This window comes from Alosa alosa, chromosome 8 (assembly GCF_017589495.1).
Source record: "Alosa alosa isolate M-15738 ecotype Scorff River chromosome 8, AALO_Geno_1.1, whole genome shotgun sequence".
Taxonomy (NCBI): domain Eukaryota; kingdom Metazoa; phylum Chordata; class Actinopteri; order Clupeiformes; family Clupeidae; genus Alosa; species Alosa alosa.
In genome coordinates this window covers 9431559-9454681 of record NC_063196.1, presented here as the reverse complement: position 1 = coordinate 9454681, position 23123 = coordinate 9431559, and the positions used below count along the sequence as shown (strand labels likewise).

The 23123-nt window shown below is 43.4% G+C and overlaps 3 protein-coding genes and 1 long non-coding RNA gene across 7 annotated transcripts in view; 3 read left to right on the top strand and 1 right to left on the bottom strand.

The window, feature by feature from the left end:
* The window catches only part of daam1b (dishevelled associated activator of morphogenesis 1b), a 44787-nt gene extending 43085 nt beyond the window's left edge, over positions 1-1702 (top strand). For both annotated transcript variants that reach the window (XM_048250785.1, XM_048250784.1), the window contains one exon: positions 100-1702. In XM_048250785.1, the coding sequence (XP_048106742.1) occupies positions 100-312 (213 nt within the window). In that variant the 3' untranslated portion in view covers positions 313-1702. The remainder of the gene's footprint in view (positions 1-99) is intronic.
* Positions 1703-1825: 123 nt separating this feature from the next.
* Positions 1826-5365, bottom strand: LOC125299498 (trans-L-3-hydroxyproline dehydratase). Of its 3 annotated transcripts, XR_007194377.1 has the most exons (7): positions 5234-5362; positions 4456-4943; positions 4109-4278; positions 3892-4014; positions 3280-3417; positions 2580-2862; positions 1826-2482 (listed from the first exon to the last, which is right to left on the bottom strand). XR_007194377.1 is itself a non-coding variant. In XM_048250782.1 (6 exons), exons 2-6 carry the CDS (start codon positions 4934-4936, stop codon positions 2737-2739), a joined length of 1038 nt encoding a protein of 345 aa, XP_048106739.1. In that variant the 5' UTR covers positions 4937-4943; positions 5304-5365; the 3' UTR covers positions 1826-2736. The 3 variants fall into 3 exon arrangements, 2 of the variants coding, with proteins under 2 accessions (XP_048106739.1, XP_048106738.1); XM_048250782.1 differs by having other exon boundaries at positions 1826-2862; positions 5304-5365; XM_048250781.1 differs by having other exon boundaries at positions 1826-2862.
* A 1771-nt stretch (positions 5366-7136) lies between these two features.
* On the top strand, positions 7137-12295 carry LOC125298950. The gene is made up of 3 exons (XR_007194293.1): positions 7137-7208; positions 7885-7986; positions 12233-12295. It is a non-coding gene; the product is annotated as an uncharacterized LOC125298950 (long non-coding RNA).
* Positions 12296-12337: 42 nt separating this feature from the next.
* The window catches only part of syne2a (spectrin repeat containing, nuclear envelope 2a), a gene marked incomplete at its 3' end in the record, with an annotated part of 34298 nt that continues 23512 nt past the window's right edge, over positions 12338-23123 (top strand). Inside the window, exons 1-5 of the mRNA XM_048250546.1 lie at positions 12338-12412; positions 19818-19879; positions 21431-21526; positions 21870-21947; positions 22250-22342. Of these exons, the coding sequence (XP_048106503.1) occupies positions 12358-12412; positions 19818-19879; positions 21431-21526; positions 21870-21947; positions 22250-22342 (384 nt within the window). The remainder of the gene's footprint in view (positions 12413-19817; positions 19880-21430; positions 21527-21869; positions 21948-22249; positions 22343-23123) is intronic.

Genomic DNA, 23123 nt, shown 5'->3' with positions numbered 1-23123 from the left:
GACTTAATGAACTATGTGCAAAGCAACGTTATTCTTGTTATTGTCAGCATAACGAAGTGTGTTCAATAAACTTTTTTTCTTTCTTTTCATTTTCCTAAGATGAAGGAACAGCGGGACAAGGAACGTAAGGCGCGGAAGGCTAAGGAGAGCGGCGATGATGGTGGCGGCGAATTCGACGACCTGGTGTCGGCTCTGCGCTCGGGCGAGGTCTTCGACAAGGACCTATCTAAGATGAAGCGCAACCGCCGACGGATCAACAGCCAGTCCACAGAGACGGCCCGTGAGCGCCCGGTCACCAAACTCAACTTCTAAACAACGCCATCAAAACTGCACCCAGAATTCAACCACCACCACCACCACCACCACAGCCCCCTGGGCCCTCTCCTACCCCAAACCCACACTCTTCCCTTCAGCTTCTTCACCACTCCAACCTGCTCTGTTTATTTGGACAGTGCTGCCACCTGGTGGAGGCCATGAAAAGCACACATAAATGTGTCACTCCTAATGGACAGGATTCAGGATTTCCACTGAAAACAGGGAGTGCTTTGTGTCAGTGCCTGGCGACAGAGTAGACAGAGAATATAAATATATACACAAACATATTCTCTTGAGGTTGAGTCAGAACTGTGTCCGACTTCACCCTTCTGTGACTTTTTGGCAGGGTTAAAAAAAAAATCAAGGAAGCGGTAAGGCCATCTGTTTACAAGATGGCCCCCCCAGAGAAACTCACCGTTTTTATTTGATGCAGGTCTTCCTTTGAGAAGATTAAGATTGATTATTACCGTGCTGGCGCACCAAGAAGGGCTGCTGGTTTTCTGGCCTGAAGATAATGCGGTCAAATTCGATTTGACCAGAACACTTAACAGGAGACGTGTGCATACACAAACACCCACACACACCCACTCACTCACACACACAAACACACACAGATGTTCATGGACCATGACTTTAGGAAGTGGTTTTCCTGTCTGGACCTCGAGGGACGGAGCTAACGCCAGAACCTTTCCATACAATGGTTTGATTAGTTTAGGTCCTCTAAAGAATAATGAATACATATTACTACAAGGATTGGACATAGCAATGGCACACTTTATGCATCAACCATTTTTTTCTACATAGGCTAGTTACAAATGTAAACTGATAAAAGGAAAAAAAAGTGCCCAGATATGGGATTGACTTTGCAAAAAATGAACCTTTTATATATTGATTTTTGTTTGTTTTAGTACTAATGTTAATGTCAACTAAGGCTCTGGTTTACTGTAGAATGGACATGTAAGAGTTGTGTATGACCCATGTGGACATCCATGGAGGCTCTGAGAGTTCCTACGTTACTGGACCTAATTTTGATGATGGTTGTGTTTTGCTGGGCACGATGGCCAAAGTGGGTCCTAGTGTAAAGGACTCAATGCTTTCAGTATTGCCGGAGTCTGTCACATACAAAAAGGAAAAATAACTGCAAAATGTAAAGTTATTTAAAATACAGAATAAGTATGTTAACCAAATCAGTGCAATACTCCTCCATCAGTTCTCTCATATACCATGGTTGCCCCCTGGTCCTCTCTCTCTCCTCCATCTAGATTAATTGTGTAAAAAAAAAGGTTTCTTTAACAATGTGAGAGAATCTCCATTGAACTTTTGTAATTTAAAATGGCCTTCCATGATAAAAAATGGTTCTGACACAAATAAATTGCAGAAAACTCTATGAATGTTTTGGTGTTTTGTTGTTGAGGAGGACAATGACCTCTAGGAACTGTTTGACAAAGGGTTACCCAAATGTAGGCTTGAAGCCTGAAAAAACATCAGTAAACAACTGCCATAAAACGGAAACATGTCTGCAACACATTTTTGGTGTTGTCAATTTAATGATGGGTCACAGGTACGTCTCCCATGCCTGATAATAGCATTTTGAACCCTTACAGCCTTGCAAACTTTATCACTTACATGTATGACGGATGTCAGTTAAGTCTTTCAGGGTATAAGGCTTAGACCGTAGGTATGAGATCGGGATTAAGCCAATGTCAATTATACAATTCAGCCAATGTTCATTATTACAAAGCAGGCATGTTATTTCACCTACATTCACATATCCTTTGTAAAGTATACAATTTTATTAGATTTATAGGCCCTGTATTTTGGACCATCATGTCAACAGACTAGGCTTACAGAGCACCGGAACAGAGGCACCCCTGAGGTAAACAGAGGTGAACATATTTATTTTTGTTTATTTTTAAAGTGGTACTGTATATGCTGTGTAAAATTTACGAACTGTTTGTTTAAACAGTGACCCATAGTTCAATGTCCAGGTGAGAACACTCCATAGAGAACTACCTACTGCATGTTTCTAGGTGTGTTTTCACAAACGTTTGAAATGAATATCATGCAAATGAAAAACTGTTTGAAAATGTTCACAAATGTTTGCCATGTTGAACTGGATGTCTGGTCTGGAACATATCTGCCATATCAGATTTGGGTCAGATCCATTCTGGAGAAAACAAACATATACCCTGACATATAATTTACAACTCCTTCATTCCAGACAGCAGAACATTGTGTTGTGAAGTGCTATTAATCTAGATTACCGTAGTTTGGTGAAGTTTGTAGAATTTTTTCAGACTTTCAGATGAAATCACCACAGATTGAGTAACTGTCTGATGATTGATTGATATGAATTTCACCTCCTCATCTATTTCATAAGAGACACTCAATGCTCCATGTGGCTGTGTCTGAAATGACGGCTCATCTGAGAAGGAATCCTTGGCTTAGGTCATCGTCACTCTCCTGCACAAAGCTTGCCACACCAGTGTAGTGTGCGCGACCTCCGACCTCAACCACCACAGCCTTGAAGTCCCCACATGTGGTTTCCTAGGTGACATGACATGAAGAGGAGTAAGACTGGTATCTACTAATAAAAGCAACACAAGTATTCCTACAATAGTTTACAATGTGTAGCAATGTACAATAATAAGGTATAATTGGTTATTATAAATTGTTTGATAGCAATTATTGCACTAATAGTTTGTAGTAACTGTTTATTATAAAAAATTACTCCAACACTACAACTAACGATCGATCAGATAATTCTCATCAGAGATTATAAGAAGGTGTGATCTTTGGTTATATTAGAGGGTAGAGTTGTTTGCTTAGGTACAAGGATAACCATGTGAGATAGAGAGAGATCTAGTCATTATGGGAGGCCTTCTCCTCTAATAGGAGGGCTTCTGATATGAGAAATGCAACACCTTGTTCTGTGTACAACTGAACATTGGGTTTCGATGGTACCTGGACTGCTTTGCCAGTGAAGATGGATCCTGTCGCCCCACTCTTGAAGGTCCTGCTCTGGTTGAGCTGGACCAAGCCTTTGTGGAACTGAAGAGCAATACGAGCCGTCACTCCAGACCCCGTAGGACTGCGGTCAACCTGGGTTCCGTCAAGATGTCAGAGGAGACGGTTGGATACATTGTCAGAGAGACCGAGGAGGCCTTGGCTATCGTCATCTCAGTAGTTGATTGATTCAATCTAAAATGAAGCTTTGGACCTAATCCCTGCTGGAATTTAGTCTTGTGGATTTTGGTGTCTGTTTTTGCACAGCATAAATGTGACTTATACAGAACTGTGGTCTTCATGTCTTATCTAAATGATCAGGGGGGTATTCCAAGTATGTGGTTTAGTGTCAAACCTGGGTAAGTTAACTCAGTAAGGGGTAAACCTCCTAATAGAAGAGCTGTATGGCTTCATTCTCCTAACAAAACAATGCCATAGGACTCTTGTTGTAGGAGGTTTACTTACTCTGAGTTAACTTACCTAGGTTTGTCTCTAAACCACGTACTTGGAATACCCCCCTGGACATGCCTCTAAGTAAGTTGAATACTTGATGGATTCACCATCACCAACCTGTGCATCAGCGAACACACACATGTTGGCTGTTGGCTCATCGGAGAAGCTGTCTTTGCCATCGGTGAGGATGGTCCCGTACAGGAAGGACAGATCCTCATGCACTGGATGCCTTAGCTTCACCTGGACAGAAGAATGTTCACATTTTCATAAAATGCTACATCATGTAGCATTTTATACTCAAAATCCAAAATAGGTGTCTTGTAATCTCTTTTACCTGAGTTTTGACAGCATTGGTCACTGCAGTGGCTGCATCCACTAGGTCCCTTGTCCTTGACGTATTGACATCAAGTCCAAACCTTTCAGCGCTGACAAAAGCATAAAAAGCCCCTCCATAGCTTATGTCCACTGTGACTTCACTGTGTCCAGGTACAGTGACCTTCACATCTGTAATCATAACACAGGAACATGCAGTCTGTCTTTTTCATTAAGGGCCAGTTTCTTTTCACATTAATGGTCTTGTGTCTAACATGTCAACAAATAAGCTAATGATTTATGTAGGCCTATATTCCATATTTCAAATTCCCCATTTGAGATATCTCATTTCTTGTGTGAATAATTTACCCGTTGCAAAAGCAAAAGCTGGGACGCTGTGAAACCTCACTGCTCCAGTCTTGCCGTCGGAATACTCCACGAAGGCCTTCACCAGGCCGCACGGACAGTGGATGTTCACCTGGGTTTCCGGAGCACTGGGAGTTTTCACGAGAGCGTAATCCACCGCGAATCGGCCAAGCGCAATGACTGCGTGCCCGCACATAGTACTATACCCTTCGTTGTGCATAAAGAGAACCCCCAGATCTGCTTCAGGTATCTCACTTTGAACCAGCAGGGCACCGTACATATCATAGTGACCACGGGGCTCGAACATCAGCAATTTTCTCAGGTGGTCCAGTTGTTCTCGCACAAAGCGTCGTTTGGACAACACCGTCTCGCCCTCAATCTTGGGATATCCACCCGTGATGATGCGCAGCGGCTCTCCTCCCGTGTGCATGTCCACGACAGACAACACAGATCCATCATGAGGTGGAAGACGTGGCAAGTCCATTCTCTGGCTGCAAAAACATTGATGATGGATCTACAATTAATGATCTCCGTATGCGTAATATGCCGATGGTATGGAATATCATGCAGCTCTATCTGTAATCTGCCTGAGAAGCCCTAACAACCACAAACATCAACTCAATAACTGTGTGCTGCATCTGATGCTGCATCTGATGGCTTTTGGCGAACTTGTTAGTGGTTGCAGAAGAATGACAAGCGAATGCAACTGACGAAACAGAAACAGTGGACTGCAAGAAACACACTAAACAGACCAATTGCATGGGCACTATAGCCTACTTACCATTTATGCTCTCCACAGATTGCAGAGGCTACCTGCCTGTTACTATTAGTCGCTAAAATCTGTACTTTACCTTATATTTGTATCTGTACTTGTCTTATGAACGAGTTGAAAGTATGCGTGACATGACGGAAGTCCTAAACTTTTTTTCGCCAATAGGGAGCGCTTTCCCCAAGATTATCCTATCCCGCGGCTGCTCCTCTGTGTTCTCCCTCCGTTGGTCGACATCGCCACCTCTCGACCCGGAGCAGGACCTCACAGTTTGTTATTAAATGAACACAGATCCATCTCCATTTACAGTTTTTCTCAGTCGCTTTGGTGCTTTTCTCAGATCAGAATGAAAATTCTCATAACTATTAGTTCAACCTTCACAACATTTAGTCATGTGTGCACATAATAGTAGCAATTTCTCGTCCTCTGAACAAATTGCAAATGCTTTTGAACATATCAGTTGCTTTGTCATGTCAGTCAAAATGAACTATACTTATAGATGCTGAATAATCGTTCCCAATAAAACGATTAGTCTTCATTTCATTGCTTGAGTCATTACATACAAAATTGGTGCACTAGTTATCAAATTCTGTCACAATGCTGTAGAATTGCAAAGAGCATATACAGTAAAACTGTGAAACGTACATATTCAGTGTCTTGTACTCACTCCCCTAACTACAGCAATTTGTAACTTTACTGTAGTTTTCAAATGGCTGTACAAGTACTGTATAGTGCTGTCTTGAGCATTTTCAGGTAGTCATCGAGTTCTGACCTTTTTTTGCATGTGAAAACACTGAGAGCATAAACTGTCGTAGGCCTAATGAAAACATGACAAAGCCATTTTGACTATCTTGTTCATAAACGATGGTGTCAAGACTTCTCATTTTGATGACACTGGCAGTTTCATTGACTTGCTTTTGAGGAATGGACTATCCATTTTGTGCAAGTGACATGCTTTTGCAGGTTATCCACTAGGTTTTGCAGTTTGCACTAATTGTTTTGAGAAATGCACTAAATGATGTATGTTTCATCTATCAGAACATGTTTACCGATTTAGTTATAGTTGAACAATAAACATTTTATGAATACCAGCACTGCTTTCGTTTGCCCTTAGTGATAAATAGCCTACACCAGCCTGTGAATGTTTAAGGCAACACATTAAATTTTACCTACAAATAAACTTACATATTGTATGTTGTGTCGAGTTACGTAGTGCATTTCACCCCAGGAAGTTCAATGGCAATGTGCCTCGTGTGTAGGCTATGACATGTAGATGTAACCTTAACCTACTGTAGTAAAATGTGTGAGCGCTTAGATGTAGGACAAGCTATTTAAAGACACATACTATAAAGATGTTTTATGGTGCCATCCTTTACCTTATTTTATTTCCTTGTGCAGCTATCTGTGCTTCAGTAATTTGATGTCCCCTTAGTCTAATTTACTAGATAATTACTCGGTTCCAAATTTCTCTCTGAAAATGTACAGATATCCTAATCTGTGTGGATGTAATGTTGAGAATAGTCACTCCTTCACACAAATGCAAGATTATAATTTGATTCAACTTGTTTTACTAAAAAAAAAAAAAAAAGATATGTCACAGTCATGACAAGGTTAATATACGCGTCTTCACCAAATTGACAGACGGCCGTTTTCAGGATTTTTCCTTACTTTACCATGTAGAATTAAATCCTGAACACAAGGTCAAACTTATACTGACCTTCTGATAACAACTGCAATTAGCACTTGTCCTCTAAAACATTTCTTCAAGTTATGTCATTCATACTGGCGACAGGCATGGTGTGTGTTGCGCTCTCTCCAATTCTCATGCGCTCGGAGGGGGCGTTCTAGAAGTTGGTAGAGGGTGGAGTTTGATGTCAATGCAGTGGAGTCATACTTACAAGCCGTTGTTTCTCCACTTACCTCGGGAACTCAAAATCTAGTTACCGAACTTTTCGAAAATCTGAAGAATCTTTCATCGCCACTTCATGTAAGTTGCTCTCTTGCATTTCTTACGAGTCAAAACAATGCAGACTAAGGTGGGCTCGCCTACTGTAGGTGCATCACTCAGATGACAAGTAGCAGTGCAGTATGCATTGTGTCATTCTACTGTAGGCTATGTTGTTAAACGTATTTATAATGGATTGCAGTACACTTAAATTTAAAACGTTAGTTGGTTGCCCCAACTGCCCTTCACTGTTTTGTTTGTCAGGTTTAAATAATCAGTGCGTCCTTGTCCCTTCTCTTGTGACATTCTACACTGGCGTTGTAGAATTTATTAGAGTAATTCTGTTGCACATTATAGTGCAACACCCTCAAGCAGTTCGTGTCACTACGTGAAATGTTCTTATTCTTTGTATACACACAATTTCCAAGTCTCCAAGTTCAAAACTCGGATCTTACCTTAATGCTGTAATATGTTTATTATTATTATTATTATTATTATTATTATTATTATTGTTGTTGTTGCATTTTACTCAGGCCTGCGTTAAACTTCCAGTGGGAGAGTCATAAAGCAGAACTTAGTCGCAGATTATTAAGACTGCCATACATAATAGTTCCTGAAGAAGTAGGCCTACTGTATATAATCTATAGTTTTTATGGTTTGTCCAGTTGTGGATGGGGATTGTGCAGTTATCCTCCTTATCAGTGTTTTGTTTCTGCAGGTCTCTTTGTGGTTTTGATGACTAAATGTTTTGATTCCTTTCCAACACACCTGATCAATCATGGCCTCACCCTGATTCTGTGCTCACCACCACACCTTACAGGTATGAGAACAAGGCAGGACTGTCACAGAAACGTTGTATCTCTATAAAAGGGAACCGCTGAGTCTGAGCTGTCTATATGACTGCATAAAGGCCAGAGCGCGTGCATTGATATATCTCTCAATCACACTTTTATAAGGTTAATTAGAAACTGCTTTGTTTATCCAATGCGCCTCTGTCTATCCAAAGTCCACTGTTGATTTGATTGTAACACTGCTACTAGCATGGACGGATTATGGACTTTCGGGCCCCTGGGCCCAGATGTATTAAGGGCCCCCCACTAATTGTTGTGTGTGTGTGTGTGTGTGGGGAGGGGAGGTTGTTTGATGTGATTTCCTGTATTCTGGTGCATTTTGGGGATGGACAATACTTTAATTCAATCAGATTCATAGCCTACATCCTGATGTGTTATTGAGGCAGTGACTCCATGCAATAGCTTGGGCTTGGGCTTGGGCTTGGGCCCCTGGGCCTGGGCCCGGTAGGCCCGTGCAGTAATCCATCCCTGGCTACTAGTCATAATTAGTTCAAAGGATCTTCCATAGGAGTAATGTATTTGTGCTGTATGAGAAGGCCATGTCTGTTGCAGGCCAGCTCCTACCTGTATTGTGGTCTACAAATTCAAATCAGTCCTTACATGACATACATACCCTAAAGAAGAATATGTAGCAAATTCAGCATCTTATTTCACGTCAAAATGGGAGAGTGACTAAATTGGGAGAGCTTTCTGGAGAACCAACACATTTGAACCTGGCCACAATGCTATTTCTGGCAATCTAGCTGTCTTAAAGCACTGCAAAAAATTACAGCTATCTCTAAGAACCGGCAAAGGATAGGCAACTAACTTCCTACCAAAAATAAATAATAGCACCCCCCTTATGCTCTTAGTCAGTGCTGTCATCTGATACCGCTACGGTCATCTGAAAAAGGGGACACACGCGCATCGTGCTGGAAAGAGAGAGCGTGTGATCTTTCCAACCACAGCGAGCGTGACCGACCGCAGAGGCGACACACTTGAAATATTACCCGTGCTCCGTTCCGTTGCACAATTCTTAACAAGGGCCTGTGAGATCTGTTAAGAGTTCCCTGTGAGGACTCTGGCTGTCTAATTGGAAGGGTCCTTGGCAGGTCAACGTGTGTGTTCTTGAGGAGGCCGAGGAGGTAGTGCATTTAAGGCCGTGATGTGTACGGTTTTTTAAAGCAGGCTAGGCAGTAGACTCTCCAGTTATACCACAGATCACTTTGTGGGAAATTCAGTCTGTCACTCGGCCATAGATCAATCGCGTTTTGTCCTATTTTCAGGCACCCCAGATTCCAGACAGGCCACTCGCTCCTGTGTGTGTGTGTGTGTGTGGAGGAAGTTTTTTCCTTTCTGATGTCAGGCTGGCAGCCGTGGTCTGTGCTGGACTCTATGGTGTGGCCGCCAGGTGCTTTTTGGTTCTGACTCTGGGCTTTTGCCTTGTCTCTGTAACTGCTGTCTGAATACAGTCATGTAACAGGTGTGTGTGTGTGTGTGTGTGTGTGTGTGTGTGTGTGTAGATGGGTGTATGTCTGTGTCTGTGTCTATGTCTCTCTAGTGTTTGCTTACTCTGGAATGTGCCAGGCCTTGACCTTTGCTGAAGGTCGCACACCTCCGTGTTACAGTAGTTGCCCTTGCTGGAGAGTGAAGCTCTAGATCGCTAGGATTCCTCTCAGCTGTGAAAGTACAACCTCACAAACAACTGTGGCTTTACTCACTGTACGCCAGAGAGTCATTAGGTCCATGCGAGCTCTGCACATGTAAATTGGAATGTGTTTGTGTGTCCGTGTACGTTTGTGTGTGTGTGTGTGTGTGTTTGTGTGAGAGAGAGAGAGACTGTGTATTTAAGCTAATATGTCTGATAAGCTACAAGTAATTACACATTAATAAGCTTAGTTTGCATGTGTCGGTGACTCTCCTCACCCATAGGTTAGACTTGTGCATTGACTTGCACACACACCGTAATGGGTAATGTGCTTTCTGAGTACAAGCCCCACACAACAACATTACATACCACTGTTGCTGGGTGGCAGTCGGTCACATGCAGGAGGATGCAGACAAACCTTCTTACATCAGCTTTGTGCTTTGTGGCGTCCACTTGGTGGGACTTGGTGGGACTTTCTTGTATAGAATGCTCTAAGCCTCTTTGAAGCCAAACCTCCTCACCCTCCCACCCCCTCGAGTCTGTATGCAATGGCTCACACCGTATGCCCTGTGCAGACAATTAAACCATGGCCGTATTAAGACCTTCCATGAAGGATTAATTTTTTTCCAGTTGTGTTTAAGCTACACTGCAAATGCACCGAACTGAGACCTTTGTTGCATGTGCTGCCATCACGTGATTTGAGGAGCCCTGTCAAACTATCCATTTTTTAGTGTATGTGTGTGCACATGTGTATGTGAGTCTTAAGAGGAGTACTTCATGTTTGAGAGAGAGAAAGAGAATGTGAAAGAGAAAGAGAAAGAAAGAGTGAGAGTGAAGCTTGGTCATCATAGGCCCTTGTGTCCACTTTGATTGTTTGGACGTTGGAGTTTATCCCTCATGATGGTTGTGCTGTTTTGCCTATGCTGTTGATCTATTACTTTTTAAAAATGTAATTATGATGTGCATGTTGGAAATAATTACACATATTGACCTATGAAAATGTCTCTTTCATCCATCATGTGGCAAAGAAAACTGATTTGATCAGGATGGAAAAAAATGGAAAAAAATATTTCATATCTGGATAACCTTTTCCATCATTACAAATCAGAGATATCAGACAGACATCTTGGCTGAAGATGAAGCTCTTGAAAGAGGTCATCTTGCATGAGCTGCATCTTGCCCTGTCCTCCCTGGTCCCCCTCACAGCAATACAAAATGATTATTAGGACATAGACTTACTTACTTTCTGAATAAGTGAGCAAACCTCTTCATTATGCTTTCAAGAATAAGATAGTAAGTGAACATGGCTTCTGCTGGGAAAACCATGCCAAATATTAAAGGGACACCAGGCAAGCCTGATGCTTTTTCTCTACGAAACTCCCCCTCGCTTGGTCTGAAGCTCTTTTCCTTTTCTTTGCATCTTCCGCCAAGGGTTTTCGCTGCTTCTTCGCTGGCTCTGCTATTATACACACGTTTGCAACAATCGCAAGTGGGATATTCTTACAGGCAGTAGGGGCGGGCGAGAGAGTCTTCATTCGCCCTGTAATGAGTCATTTAACCATATACAGACTTACGAAGATGATTAATTAACACAAAAACGTTGCCTGGTGTCCCTTTAAAACAAAATATCCAAACTTTGGTCCAAACTTTTGATGCAAAGTTATTTGAATCGTAATGTTTGAATGATTCATTGCATGAATATGATTTTTGTCGCACAATATAGGCGCTGTACTGTTTAACCTATGTGTATATAATGATACAATTATATATTGGGGCAGCCGTGGCCTACTGGTTAGCACTTCGGACTTGTAACCGGAGGGTTGCCCGTTCGAACCCCGACTAGTAGGCACGGCTGAAGTGCCCTTGAGCAAGACACCTAACCCCTCACTGCTCCCCGAGCGCCGCTGTTGATGCAGGCAGCTCACTGCACCGGGATTAGTGTGTGCTTCACTTCACTGTGTGTTCACTGTGTGCTGAGTTTGTTTCACTAATTCACGGATTGGGATAAATGCAGAGACCAAATTTCCCTCACGGGATCAAAAGAGTATACTTACTTATATATATATACTGTAAGTAATATGGCTTCCTTTAAATTCTCTCCATCCTTGTGCTAAGTGGAGCAGATCCTAGTTAAATATTGGTAAGAGCGTCACGGCTGCGGGGCTTTTGGGGACTTCCCTGGGAGAGCAGGGGATAAAACAGCAGGAGTGTTCAGTGGAGAGAGTGAGAGAGAATCAGAGCTCTCTCAGATGACACGATTCAGACAGGACACAGCCATTGATAATTCTCTTTCTCTCTCCCTCTCTATCTATCTCTCTCTCTCTCTCTATCTATCTATCTATCTATCTATCTATCTATCTATCTATCTATCTATCTATCTATTTATCTATCTATCTCACTCACTCACTCACTCACTCACTCACTCACTCACTCACACTCACACACACACACACACACACACACACACACACACACACACACAGAATCTCTGAAAGGTTAGTGTGCTGTTTGGTACTGGTGCCGATCCTAGTTGTGTGCTCAAATGTGACCTCTCAGTTTGACCTCCTATCTGTCTTTGCTCCTCACAGAGATCCACCATGCTGCTGCTATAGGAGTCTCCTGTTGAGTGCACACCCCACCCCCCACCCCCCACCCCCCCATCCCTCTTTAGGGAGCCATGGCATCAGGAAGGAACCCCGAGGATGACTCCCCCATGGAAGAAGGGACTATTCCTCTAGACATCGACGATGTCCACATGCTTCTGCAAGGTGAGTGCCTCTCATGCGGTTGTTACAGTAGCTGCTTTACAGATTTAAAGGCGCAGGACCGCAATTAGAATCCAATAAACGTTCTGTTAAAAGCTTTGGCACGATCAGCTAGTCAGTTTGGTCTGTGTGTACACTGTGGGTGTTCATAGGCAGTCCTGGCTTTGTCGATGGGAAACAAAGTGGTTCAGGCAGAGCTATATGTAATTTGAGCTAATCAACACGATACTTCTAGAGCACAGGGGGTTAGTGGTATCATTTGATTGTCAGTTGAACTCAGATATCATCAACCAATCACCAGAATGGCGGACTAAACATTTAATTGTGTTTATAAAGAACTCTAAATGAAGTTATCCAGATGTAATACGTTTCTCATGAGCTGGTACCTCTGCTGATGATACGAGATAAAATCCATGTTTTTCAGCAGACTTAAACAGTGCTGTAAAAGATCTGAAGGTGCTGTGGGAAAATAAACAAACAGACAAACAAACAAACAAACATGCAAACAAACAAACAAACAACTCTGCATAAGAGCATCATGTGATTGGACACAACTGTGTACTGCACGTACCCTGATCATTGCAAAGGTCTTGTGCGTTTGGCACGTGCTATACCCACTTGCTAGATTGAAATGTTCCGTGTTGTAATCGGGGGGCTGGCCTCTGTGCATGCAGACTGATTAAGGTCAACACTTCCTGCATGGTGGCATGAATCCACTGAATCTGCTGCATTAAAATGGCCTTCATTTCTTCCCAATGACAAGCTGAACTCATCCGTGTTAATGACTTTAATATATAAATAATATATAGTCCAACACTCCTAGATAAACTTGACATTCAGGGAGAAACTCAAGGGCACAAATTACATGTGTGGGTAGCTGGTAAAGTGTGTGTGTGTGTGTGTGTGTGTGTGTGTGTGTGTGTGTGTGTGTGTGTGTGTGTGTGTGTGTGTGTGTGTGTGTGTGTGTGTGTGTGTGTGAGTGTGTGTGTGTGTGTGTGTGTGTGTGTGTGTGTGTGTGTGTGTGTGTGTGTGTGTGAGAGTGTGTGTGTGTGTGTGTGTGTGTGTGTGTGTGTGTGTGTGTGTGTGGTGTGTGTGTGCAACTGCAGGGGGAAAAAAAGCGTCTTTGAGCTCTACCAGTATTTTCCTCTCTGGTGTCCAGTCCCTCGTGTGTTCTCTCATGCCGTCCTCACCCTATGCATAGTCCCTGTGATCTGTGTGTGTGTGTGTGTGTCTACCATGCTGTGTGTGTGTAGTGGCTCTTGGATGTTCCACGATCCTAAATGACAGGACATCAAATTAACTTTCTATGGAAGGAGAATCAGTTCTCGTTTCATGTCATATTATATGTGTGTGTGTGTGTGTGTGTGTGTGTGTGAGTGTGTGTGTGTGTGTGTGTGTGTGTGTGTGTGTGTGTGTGTGTGTGAGAGAGAGGGAGAGTCTGTGTGTGTGTGTGTGTGTGTGTGTGTGTGTGTGTGTGTGTGTGTGTGTCTCTGTGTGTGTGTGTGGTGAGAGAGGGAGAGTCTGTGTGTGTGTGTGAGAGAGAGGGAGAGTCTGTGTGTGTGTGTGTGTGTGTGTGTGTGTGTGTGTGTGTGTGTGTGTGTGTGTGTGTGTGTGTGTGTGTGTGTGTGTGTGTGTGTGTGTGTGTGTGTGTGTGTGTGTGTGTGTGTGTGTGTGTGTGTGTGTGTGTGTGTGTGTGTGTGTGTGTGTGTGTGTGTGTGTGTGTGTGTGTGAGTGTGTGAGAGAGAGAGGGAGAGTCTGTGTGTGTGTGTATGTGTGTGTGTGTGTGTGTGTGTGTGTGTGTGTGTGTGTGTGTGTGTGTGTGTGTGTGTGTGTGTGTGTGTGTGTGTGTGTGTGTATGTGTGTGTCTGGTGTAACGTGTGAACCACTGACTCATTGCCAAGTGAGTAAAACAAACTCAGCCCTGCTGGGTGTGGCGGTCTCAGCGCTGGGTAGCAACTGCAGGGGGGAAAAAAAACGTCTTTTGAGCTCTACCAGTATTTTCCTCTCTGGTGTCCAAGTCCTCTATTTTCCTGTCTGGACTCCAAGTCCTCAGCCCTGCTGGTGGAAGCAACTGCAGGGGGAAAAAAAACGCCTTCTCTCATGCCGTCCCTGGTGTCCAAGTCACCCTATGCATGGCAGTCGGTCCCTCTGATCTGCTGACTGCCACTGTACATCTACCATGCTGTGGCAGTGTAGAGGCTCTTGGATAAGGATTCACGATCCTAAATGACAGGACATCAAATTAACTTTCTATGGAAGGAGAATCAGTTCTCGTTTCATGTCATAGTATGTTTGGACTCAGGCTTGGAATTTCACCATTCTGGGGGCAAGGCCACTTGGCCTTCAGTTGGGCATATTTGGTGGGGGGCACAAAGGCCACATGTCAGGGCACCAAGGCCAAAGTTAACTATACAGTAGTAGGCTATAAAAATGATCAAAGTTGTATTTAGCCTATTCACTGCAGTAGACCTGCATCACTGTATGAAACATTAAAAAAACATGAAACATGACATAATACATAGAACTGTAAATCATCTTATCATCTAATATTTACAGATATCTAGGCTATATTTAACATTTATTTTGTATTTGGCCCGTTATGATACCATGTGGAACAATTTAAACACATTGTAAAACTTAAAGCCCAAATTTGGAGACATCCATGCATGTCGAAATTTACTGCAAATTCGAAACTGGATTACTCTGGAATGGCTACTGTACAGGGGACTGCTTTACATATTTGTGTTCGGTAAGGTCTGCTGTTTAATCTGATATATGGTTTGTCATGTGTTAAACAAAGGGTTCGTGAAGTATTCCACCGAGATGAATGGGTAGGGAGATGGCAAAACCTTAAGTAGAATTTATGATTAAATTGAACTATATTGTTTACTTTTCTCGCGAACCGTTCACCACAGCAATTAGCGGCTAACATAATTTAAAAGGTGAGAAAAAGCTCTTTCATGTGATACTTGTGATGTCTGTGTGATGAGTAGGCTACTTCACAAGTAGTTCAGCTGAGAAGAATAGGTGAATTTGGACGCACTTTATTTCTTGCGCTGTCACTTTCTCCACTGCGTAAAAGACTAAATTAATTTGCGCTGTGATTATTTTGACAGGCCATAGGCTAAATAAAAATCGCTATTAGTAGGACGCAAAGCAGAATATTGAAAGAAGGGGGCACCAAGGCCACCGTGGCCTCTGATTTTGAAAGGGGCATCACGGCCAACAAGGGGCAAAGACGACCATGGCCGTCGTGGCCGCCGTGAAATTCCTACCCTGTTTGGACTTCCATTTATTCTTTCAGCAGATGTTTTCATTCAAAATGACTTGCGCCACAGTCGCACATTTTCATCAGTGCTGGTGTATCCTCGAGAGGGGGTGGCACAGCAAACTCATCGTCAACGCCTCAACGTTCTCTTCTTCCGCACACATCTGCTGTAACACCTATTGACTGTGACTTGATAAGCTATGTGTGTGTCAGTGTGAGTGAGTGTGTCTGTCTGTGTGTGTGAATATGTGTGTGTGTGTGTGTGTGTGTTTCTGTGTGTGTTTCTGTGTGTGTTTCTGTGTGTGTTTGTGTGTGTGTGTGTGTGTTTCTGTGTGTGTTTGTGTGTGTGTGTGTGTGTGTCTGTGTGTGTATGTGTGTGTATGTGTGTGTGTGTGTGTGTGTGTGTGTGTGTGTGTGCGTGGTGTTTGCCTTGTTTTGAAATCAAAAGAACCTACAAGAGTGCCCCTGGATGCGTGAGGTGCTGTGACATGAGTGAAACCCTTTTGCTGGTGAGAGCTCTTCAGGCTGCTCTGGTACTTCCTGCTGACACTGAATTCCAGAGCTCCTCTGTGTGTCTGAGAGGCTCCTCTTGTAGCCTGATGTACGTAACATGGCTTTTTATGTTGTCCACCCCCATGTCTGTTAAACCCATCTGTGTGTGTGTGTGTGTGTGTGTGTGTGTGTGTGTGTGTGTGTGTGTGTGTGTGTGTGTGTGTGTGTGTGTGTGTGTGTGTGCCTGTGTGTGCACCCGTTCGACTCGGCCAAGACACACTTTGCTCATTGGGGCATGGTTGCCAGGTTGAATTATTTGCTATGACAACTGTGTGGTGTGTGTGTGTGTGTGTGTGTGTGTGTGTGTGTGTGTGTGTGTGTGTGTGTGTGTGTGTGTGTAGGGGGCAGTACATCTTAAGTCACATTTTCAACTGATGCATCATCCTACTGCCTCCTCCACACTGAAGCAACTAATTAAGTTCATACCTTATTCACATCATCAGTGACTTGACTTGACCACTCGACTGTCCAAACAAGTCTGCAAATCTCTACCCTCACTGGACAGGCACAGACTAACGATGCAGAAGATTCACATTTACAACACTGCATTGGCCTCTCACCTTGTTTCATACTCGTGGCATACTCGTGGCATACATACCTGCACTCACACACACACACACACACACACACACACACACACACACACACACACACACATACACCTCTGTTGGGGGTACCTCTCTGTTCTCTGTTTTAAGACTAAGAAGACAGGTCACCTTTAAGGAAGTGGAAAGACCATGCGCACTAGAGTGCAACTTGCCTGAATATGGAAGAAGATGGGCACCAATCCAACAGCCCAACATTATTTAGCTTCTAATGGCTTCCCTTTTGAGGTCTTATCTAGACTGGTGCCAAGGCATTCAGACTAATGGTCGTATGTGTTGACATGTCAGGATTTAGGTCCATGTGCAGGAGTTTTGACTAGATCCGCTTCGATTTAATTTGCAAGGTCATTTTGTGGGAAATGACCTAAATGGTGTATTTTTGGGGCCTGAACCAAAACAACCAAAAAGGGCCATTACAGGATATGATGCACATTTTTGTTTCTTGGTGTTTTAAGCCCCCACCTTTGTCTTTAAGGCACCGCTGCCTGGAAGGCGCTCGGGTTAGGCATGGGTTAAGGTTAGGGTTAGGATTAGGTGCCTTTAAGTCGACAGTGGCAGTGCTGCCTGGGGGCTTAAAACACCATTGAGCCACGTTTTTTAAATCATTTAGCACTCTCAAGATGGAGCCAAATTCTGAAGTTTGCTTTTTATGTGTGCCGTTATGTGTAGGATATGGACACATCGGAAATGCGCTGTTTTGCAACTTTGTCGGTAGTTTAGTCCGAAGTAGTTATCTCTATCTACGTGCTTACAGTGCCCAGCTATGTTGCAGCTCAGATGATCTCCTTACATCCTCACTGTTACGCCACGGCTCCCTAGGGTGGGTCTGTATTTTTTCCTCACACCCTCAGATGGAGCCTGTTTCTGCCTGTCCAATTCTCCTGTCCTAACAGGCACCGTTGAGTGGGCGTGTGCACTGTGCATTGTTCCCTGCACAAGGTGTTCTCCAGCATAGAAGGCTCCACCTAGGCCTGTGGACAAACATGGATGGATGAATGAATGAATGGAAGGAAGGGAGGAAGGAAGGGAGGAAGGAAGGGATGGATGAAACAACTCAATATAGTTTCAAAGCACTTTACAGAGCACAAGGCCCAAACACTGAATGAATGGATGAATGAATAAATGAATTAAATTAAATTGTATTGATTTAGTGCCATTCAAAATGCATATTGTCCCAGAGCACTTTAAAGAGTAGAAGGCCCAAACCCTGAGTGAATGAATGGCTGAATGAATGCATAAATGGATGAATGACTCATATTGAGAGCGTTTGATTTGTCCAGACCAGATGTTGGCAGAGTGGGTGATGTAGAGCAGCCAAGAGCATTACGTGGTGCACAGACTTAATACAGTGACAACTGAGTCCCTCCCAGCTGAAGTATTTATGCAGCTCTTGAACCATAACATCAACATGAAACCAGAGGGCTCGTAACTTAGCCTTATGACGGCCTGCCTGAAAGCTTTATGACGAGATGAGGACTTCCCACATCCAAACTTGTGGTTGTTTGGGTTTTTCAGAAAGACTAAATGTTTTCCTGTCTACTTTCATCATGAGAGAAATTATAGTCTTTGACATCAACCGTACGGCTAAGGCAGCAATGGACTTCTCTCTGCTGTGATGTCACTGTTTCCAAGACCTAGAGGCCAAGTCTTCTGTCATTAGGCAATGAAAGGACTTCCTGCATGGATCTGGTTTAGTGCCCTATGGGCCCCTATATCCACCACTCTCCCTGATTAGCACTTTTAGAAACAAAGTGCTGAAACATACCAAGTATTCCACTTGCATGGGCATTCTCACCTTAAAGGTGTGGTCTTTGTTTACAAAACAATTACATTTGTTTTATCAAATCCAGTGCATTTATTCTAAACGTCCTCTAGGTGTTCATTCTGTATGTGTGCTCGGAAGACATGGGTGTTTACAACACTGTTTTAGCCAATCAGCAGTGAAGCACAGAAGTGATGGGTGCATATGATTGGCCGTTGAGTTCAAAATATCAAAAACATCTTGCAAGGAACCTACCATATATTCCAAATTATACACATGAATGCACCTAAATTCGGCTGCACTATTAATTGATTTTTAATTCGAAATTGCAATTTGAACTAAAGCAATTATCTAATCGCATAGGCTGCAATTAATCGTGCTGGTCACATCACAATTAGATGTTTTCCCCAAATTGTGCAGCCCTAAGCTAAATCATGGACTCCCTTGCACCCCTCCCTTGCACTTACCTCTCTCTCTCTCTCTCTCTCTCTCTCTCTCTCTCTCTCTCTCTCTCTCTCTCTCTCTCTTCTGTGTGTGCTCTGTGCACGGCACCTCTGGAGTCCGCTCGAGTCCCATAGAGTGGAATGAGCTCCCTGCGATAGCCAGCACCCACTTTCCTTTTAATAGCGCGAGTGCAGACGCAAGGGTCTCAGATGAAGCACACGTAGGGTCCCTGTCCCACTGACGCTCAGCTCCCACGTGTCCCCACAGTCTGGCAGGCAAGGGGGCGGGGGGGGTCATCGCTTGGACGGGGGTACATCAGGGCTACCTAGTGAAGGGCTACCAGGGGGCATATTTGTGGTACTTTTCAGACAGGGTGGCACCAAAGAAATGGAGTTTCAGAAAGCCTCTTTTAAAACAGGGACCGTCTGCTGCTCAGAGACGGGTAAGTTGATCTGGCTGGTCATGGGTGATCTTTCTTTGGTGCAGAACATGCAGTTATAGTTATGAATGACGGAAGCCGTTGCTGATTTGGTGACCCATGTTTTATGAGAATGGAATTTTGAAAGGACAAGGCTGTTCATTGGCAGTATCAAAACTGTTGTTACTAACATCACAGTGCTCCTTGTGATATAACTGAATGCTTACTTGTGCTTTTGGTTTCTTCACTTGAAAGTGAACCTAACTTTAGGTAGCAATAGCCGACAGCATGGCAGCAGCTGACTACGTTGTGACCAGATCCAGCCTTGTACAAACATGTGTTTTTCTGTCCACCTACAGTGGAACAGGAACAGATCCAGAAGAGGACCTTCACCAACTGGATGAATGCCCAGCTTTCCAAGGTATGTGAGATGTACCCCCAACAGAGTGTGTGTGTGTGTGTGTGTCAAAGTCTGCTTTATTGTCAATTTCTTCACATGTCAAGACATACAAAGAGATCGAAATTACGTTTCCCACTATCCCATGGTGGAGACAAGACATATTTTACCAATCAGGTCCACAGACAAACATAACATTCAAGTAAACAATATAAAAAGTAAAAATAAGAAGGCACATACAATGAAGAAAATAAGAGCAGCAAAATTTGAGTTGAAAATGTGCAATTGTGCATACAGTAGACAGTCAATATAATAGTGCAAAAGTCAGGCCAATAAATGGCTGAGGTAGTTCTGTTTGACCTAAGTATGCAAGTGGCAGAGTGGTGCAAGTTATGTAAGAGCAGCAGAAGTGTGTTCAGAAGTGTTTTCACTTCTGAACACACTTCTGTGCGCGTGTGTGAGTGTGTGTGTGTGTGCGTGTGTGTGCCTGCCTGCATGCATGCGTGAATGCAGGTGTGTGAGAGTGTGAAACAAGGTGAGAGGTCAATGGAGTGTTGATGTCGTAAATGACATGAGCAAGTATTAGGAAATCTAGTCTTAATACTTTTGTTGTTGTGATCAGATCAACAGTATATGTTCATACAGGTAGTTCGTAGTTCTCTGTGCAATCATTGTTATTTTATTAATTAATTTATTTATGCATTTAGCTGATGTTTTATCCAAAGCTAGTTACAGATACCAATTGCAGGGACCAACAATGGCAGCCAGGAATCATATGCATGATTTTTTTGGCTACTGCTACATGCTAGTCAAGTTCCATGGCCACTATACTACCACTGCTGCCAGTTCCGTCTGTAAATCCAGCTTACAGAAGACAATCTCCATTCATTTCCCCCAGTTTGCTCTCTCTTACATGTGCTTACAGCATCACATTGCCATTCAATAGCACAACACACCTCACTCGGAAATCCCCCCCCCCGCCTCCCAGGGTCTCTGTGTCACATACAGTAAACCTGTCCTGATGCAGCGTCTGAGAGAGGCTCAGAGGAGCTGACTCACTAGCCATTCCCGAGCCTGGGAGACGCAGTTCTTTATACCCCGAGCTGGCACCGCGCCCCAGGGGGTATGACGACAAGAGGGACTTGGGGGTATTTATAGTAGCCAGGAGGAACACTCTGCTGGAGGAACACTCTGCTGGAGCGGAGGGGGGGGTGCTGCAACCTGAGCCTGCAGTGCCCTTCCACCTCCATCCACACCCCTTTCAAATCAGGCCGACTTCACACGCCCCTCACAGACGTGCTAACCTGTGCAGATCTGCAGGTGTTTATTGGATGATAAAGGAGGTCTTCAATATCTCAAAAAATGCCTTTGCACGGGGTTCAGTATCTTTGAAGGGTACTTCACATCTCACTTCATAAGTGATGTTGGGTGGGTGTTTTGATGTCTACATTTTTATCATCCATCCATAATCGTATGAAGATATGAAGTGAATTGAAATGACTGTGGTGCTGGTTTCTACACCCATGTCCAGGATGTGATTTGTTGTTGTATTCGTCCCTATTTGGTCCACTCCAGAGGACACCACCCACCGTGGTCCAGGACCTGTTTACAGACCTGCAGGACGGCATGCGGCTCCTGGACCTCCTGGAGGTGATGAGCGGTCAGCGGATGGTGAGTCAGAATCCTTTGGACCAAAACTCACCGCTGTCCAAAAAGGCCCAGGCAGAATACCCACCCAACACACTAATGCCACTTCTCTTATGATAACATTAATGCTGACTGTATCTCTCTCTCTCTCTCTCTCTCTCTCTCTCACACACACACACTTTACACGGACACACACACAAACACACACTTTCTCTCTCTCTCTCTGTCCATTGTGGGTGCTACACATTGGTGGTGGTTAGTGAGCGCCCCCCCAGTAAAATGTTTTACAAGTTGTTGTTGTTGTTGTTAGTGTTGTTAGTGGTTGCAGGTCTCTTTCATTGATTTGATTTGATTTTTTTCCACACAGAAACGAGAGAGGGGCCATGGTGTTTTTCAACACAGAGGAAACATTGAGACAGCTTTGAAGTTCTTAAAGACTAAATCGGTAAGAGACTGTCAAATTTCCTTCGGGATGAATAAAGTATTTTTTTATCTTAAAACAGTCACATTGGGGTTCACGTCTGGGGTTCAAGGCAGAAGCAAGCATAGAGTTAGTATGGTTTTGTGTTAAAGTAAGCTTGCATGGTGTGTGCTTGTGTCTGTCTATTTTCAAATTAATCTGACATTTTACCTTACAGTCCATCTCAAGGCTAAGTCAGAACAAAAATACACAACTCATGTCCAGTTCAGGGGCTATAGTATTTGTGACATGTTTTCCTTCACCCTGCCGCCCCTCTTTGTATTCAGGTCAAGCTGGTGAACATCAACATCCCAGATCTCATTGAGGGCAGGCCATCCATTGTGCTTGGTCTCATCTGGACTATCATATTGCACTGTCATGTAAGTAGCTTGAAACTAGGTGAAAGCGTCAATGCAGTGTTGATGTGTGTTGTCATTTTTATTTGGTTTTGTATTTGTCAGATCTGGTCACCAATATAGATATGCAGTTAGTTCATGTAGCAAGTCACATATCATTCAAACCAGTTTTCAGCAGAAAAAAGGTACTTCAGTTTCCCCTTATTCCTCTTCCATACTTAGCTGAGTATGCTGAGTCACCACCCTGTACTGTGTTTGATTGGAGTTTGTGTTTCCCCCCCAAAGGATTACTGTTGAAACTTGGCAAACAGGTCGGAATGGAATTAGGCAGGTCAATGGAGACTGTTATATTCTGTAGGGGAGCAGAGATTTCTTTTGTATGATTTTTTTCATTTTATTGTCCTGTATCAATTTCTAGCAGTTTCTAAATGTCTCAGATGATATGTCCTGAGGCTGGCTAAGTGTCATCAATGTAGTTTCGCCGATGATTCTCTGGGAAAATGTGTGTCTATTCACCCAAGACAAGTGATAGTACAATAGCAGGAATGCAGTGAAAGCTATGACAATGGGTTTTAATGCAGTTTCTCGTCCTCGTTTTTTTTATGTCATTCTTTGTCTCTGTCTCTCTTTGTTTGATTCTGACCTACATTTGACATTTGGCTGTTGAAAATAAAAAGATATTATGTTAATCTCTAGGGTCAATGTCACGAGATTATTATAGCAATGACAATGAATAAAGGTACTGAATTAGAGAGTAAATCATGAATATCAAAAGTTGATTATAACAATGTTATATATTATATAT

What these genes read in the sequence shown, in the direction of transcription:
- LOC125299498 (XM_048250782.1), bottom strand. Translation starts at nt 4,936, where the DNA reads ATGGACTTGCCACGTCTTCCACCTCATGATGGATCTGTGTTGTCTGTC. An exon ending in AGCTTTTGCTTTTGCAACGG is followed by an intron (nt 4,279 to 4,455) that starts GTAAATTATTCA and finishes TTATGATTACAG; the next exon opens with ATGTGAAGGTCACTGTACCT. An exon ending in CCAATGCTGTCAAAACTCAG is followed by an intron (nt 4,015 to 4,108) that starts GTAAAAGAGATT and finishes TCTTCTGTCCAG; the next exon opens with GTGAAGCTAAGGCATCCAGT.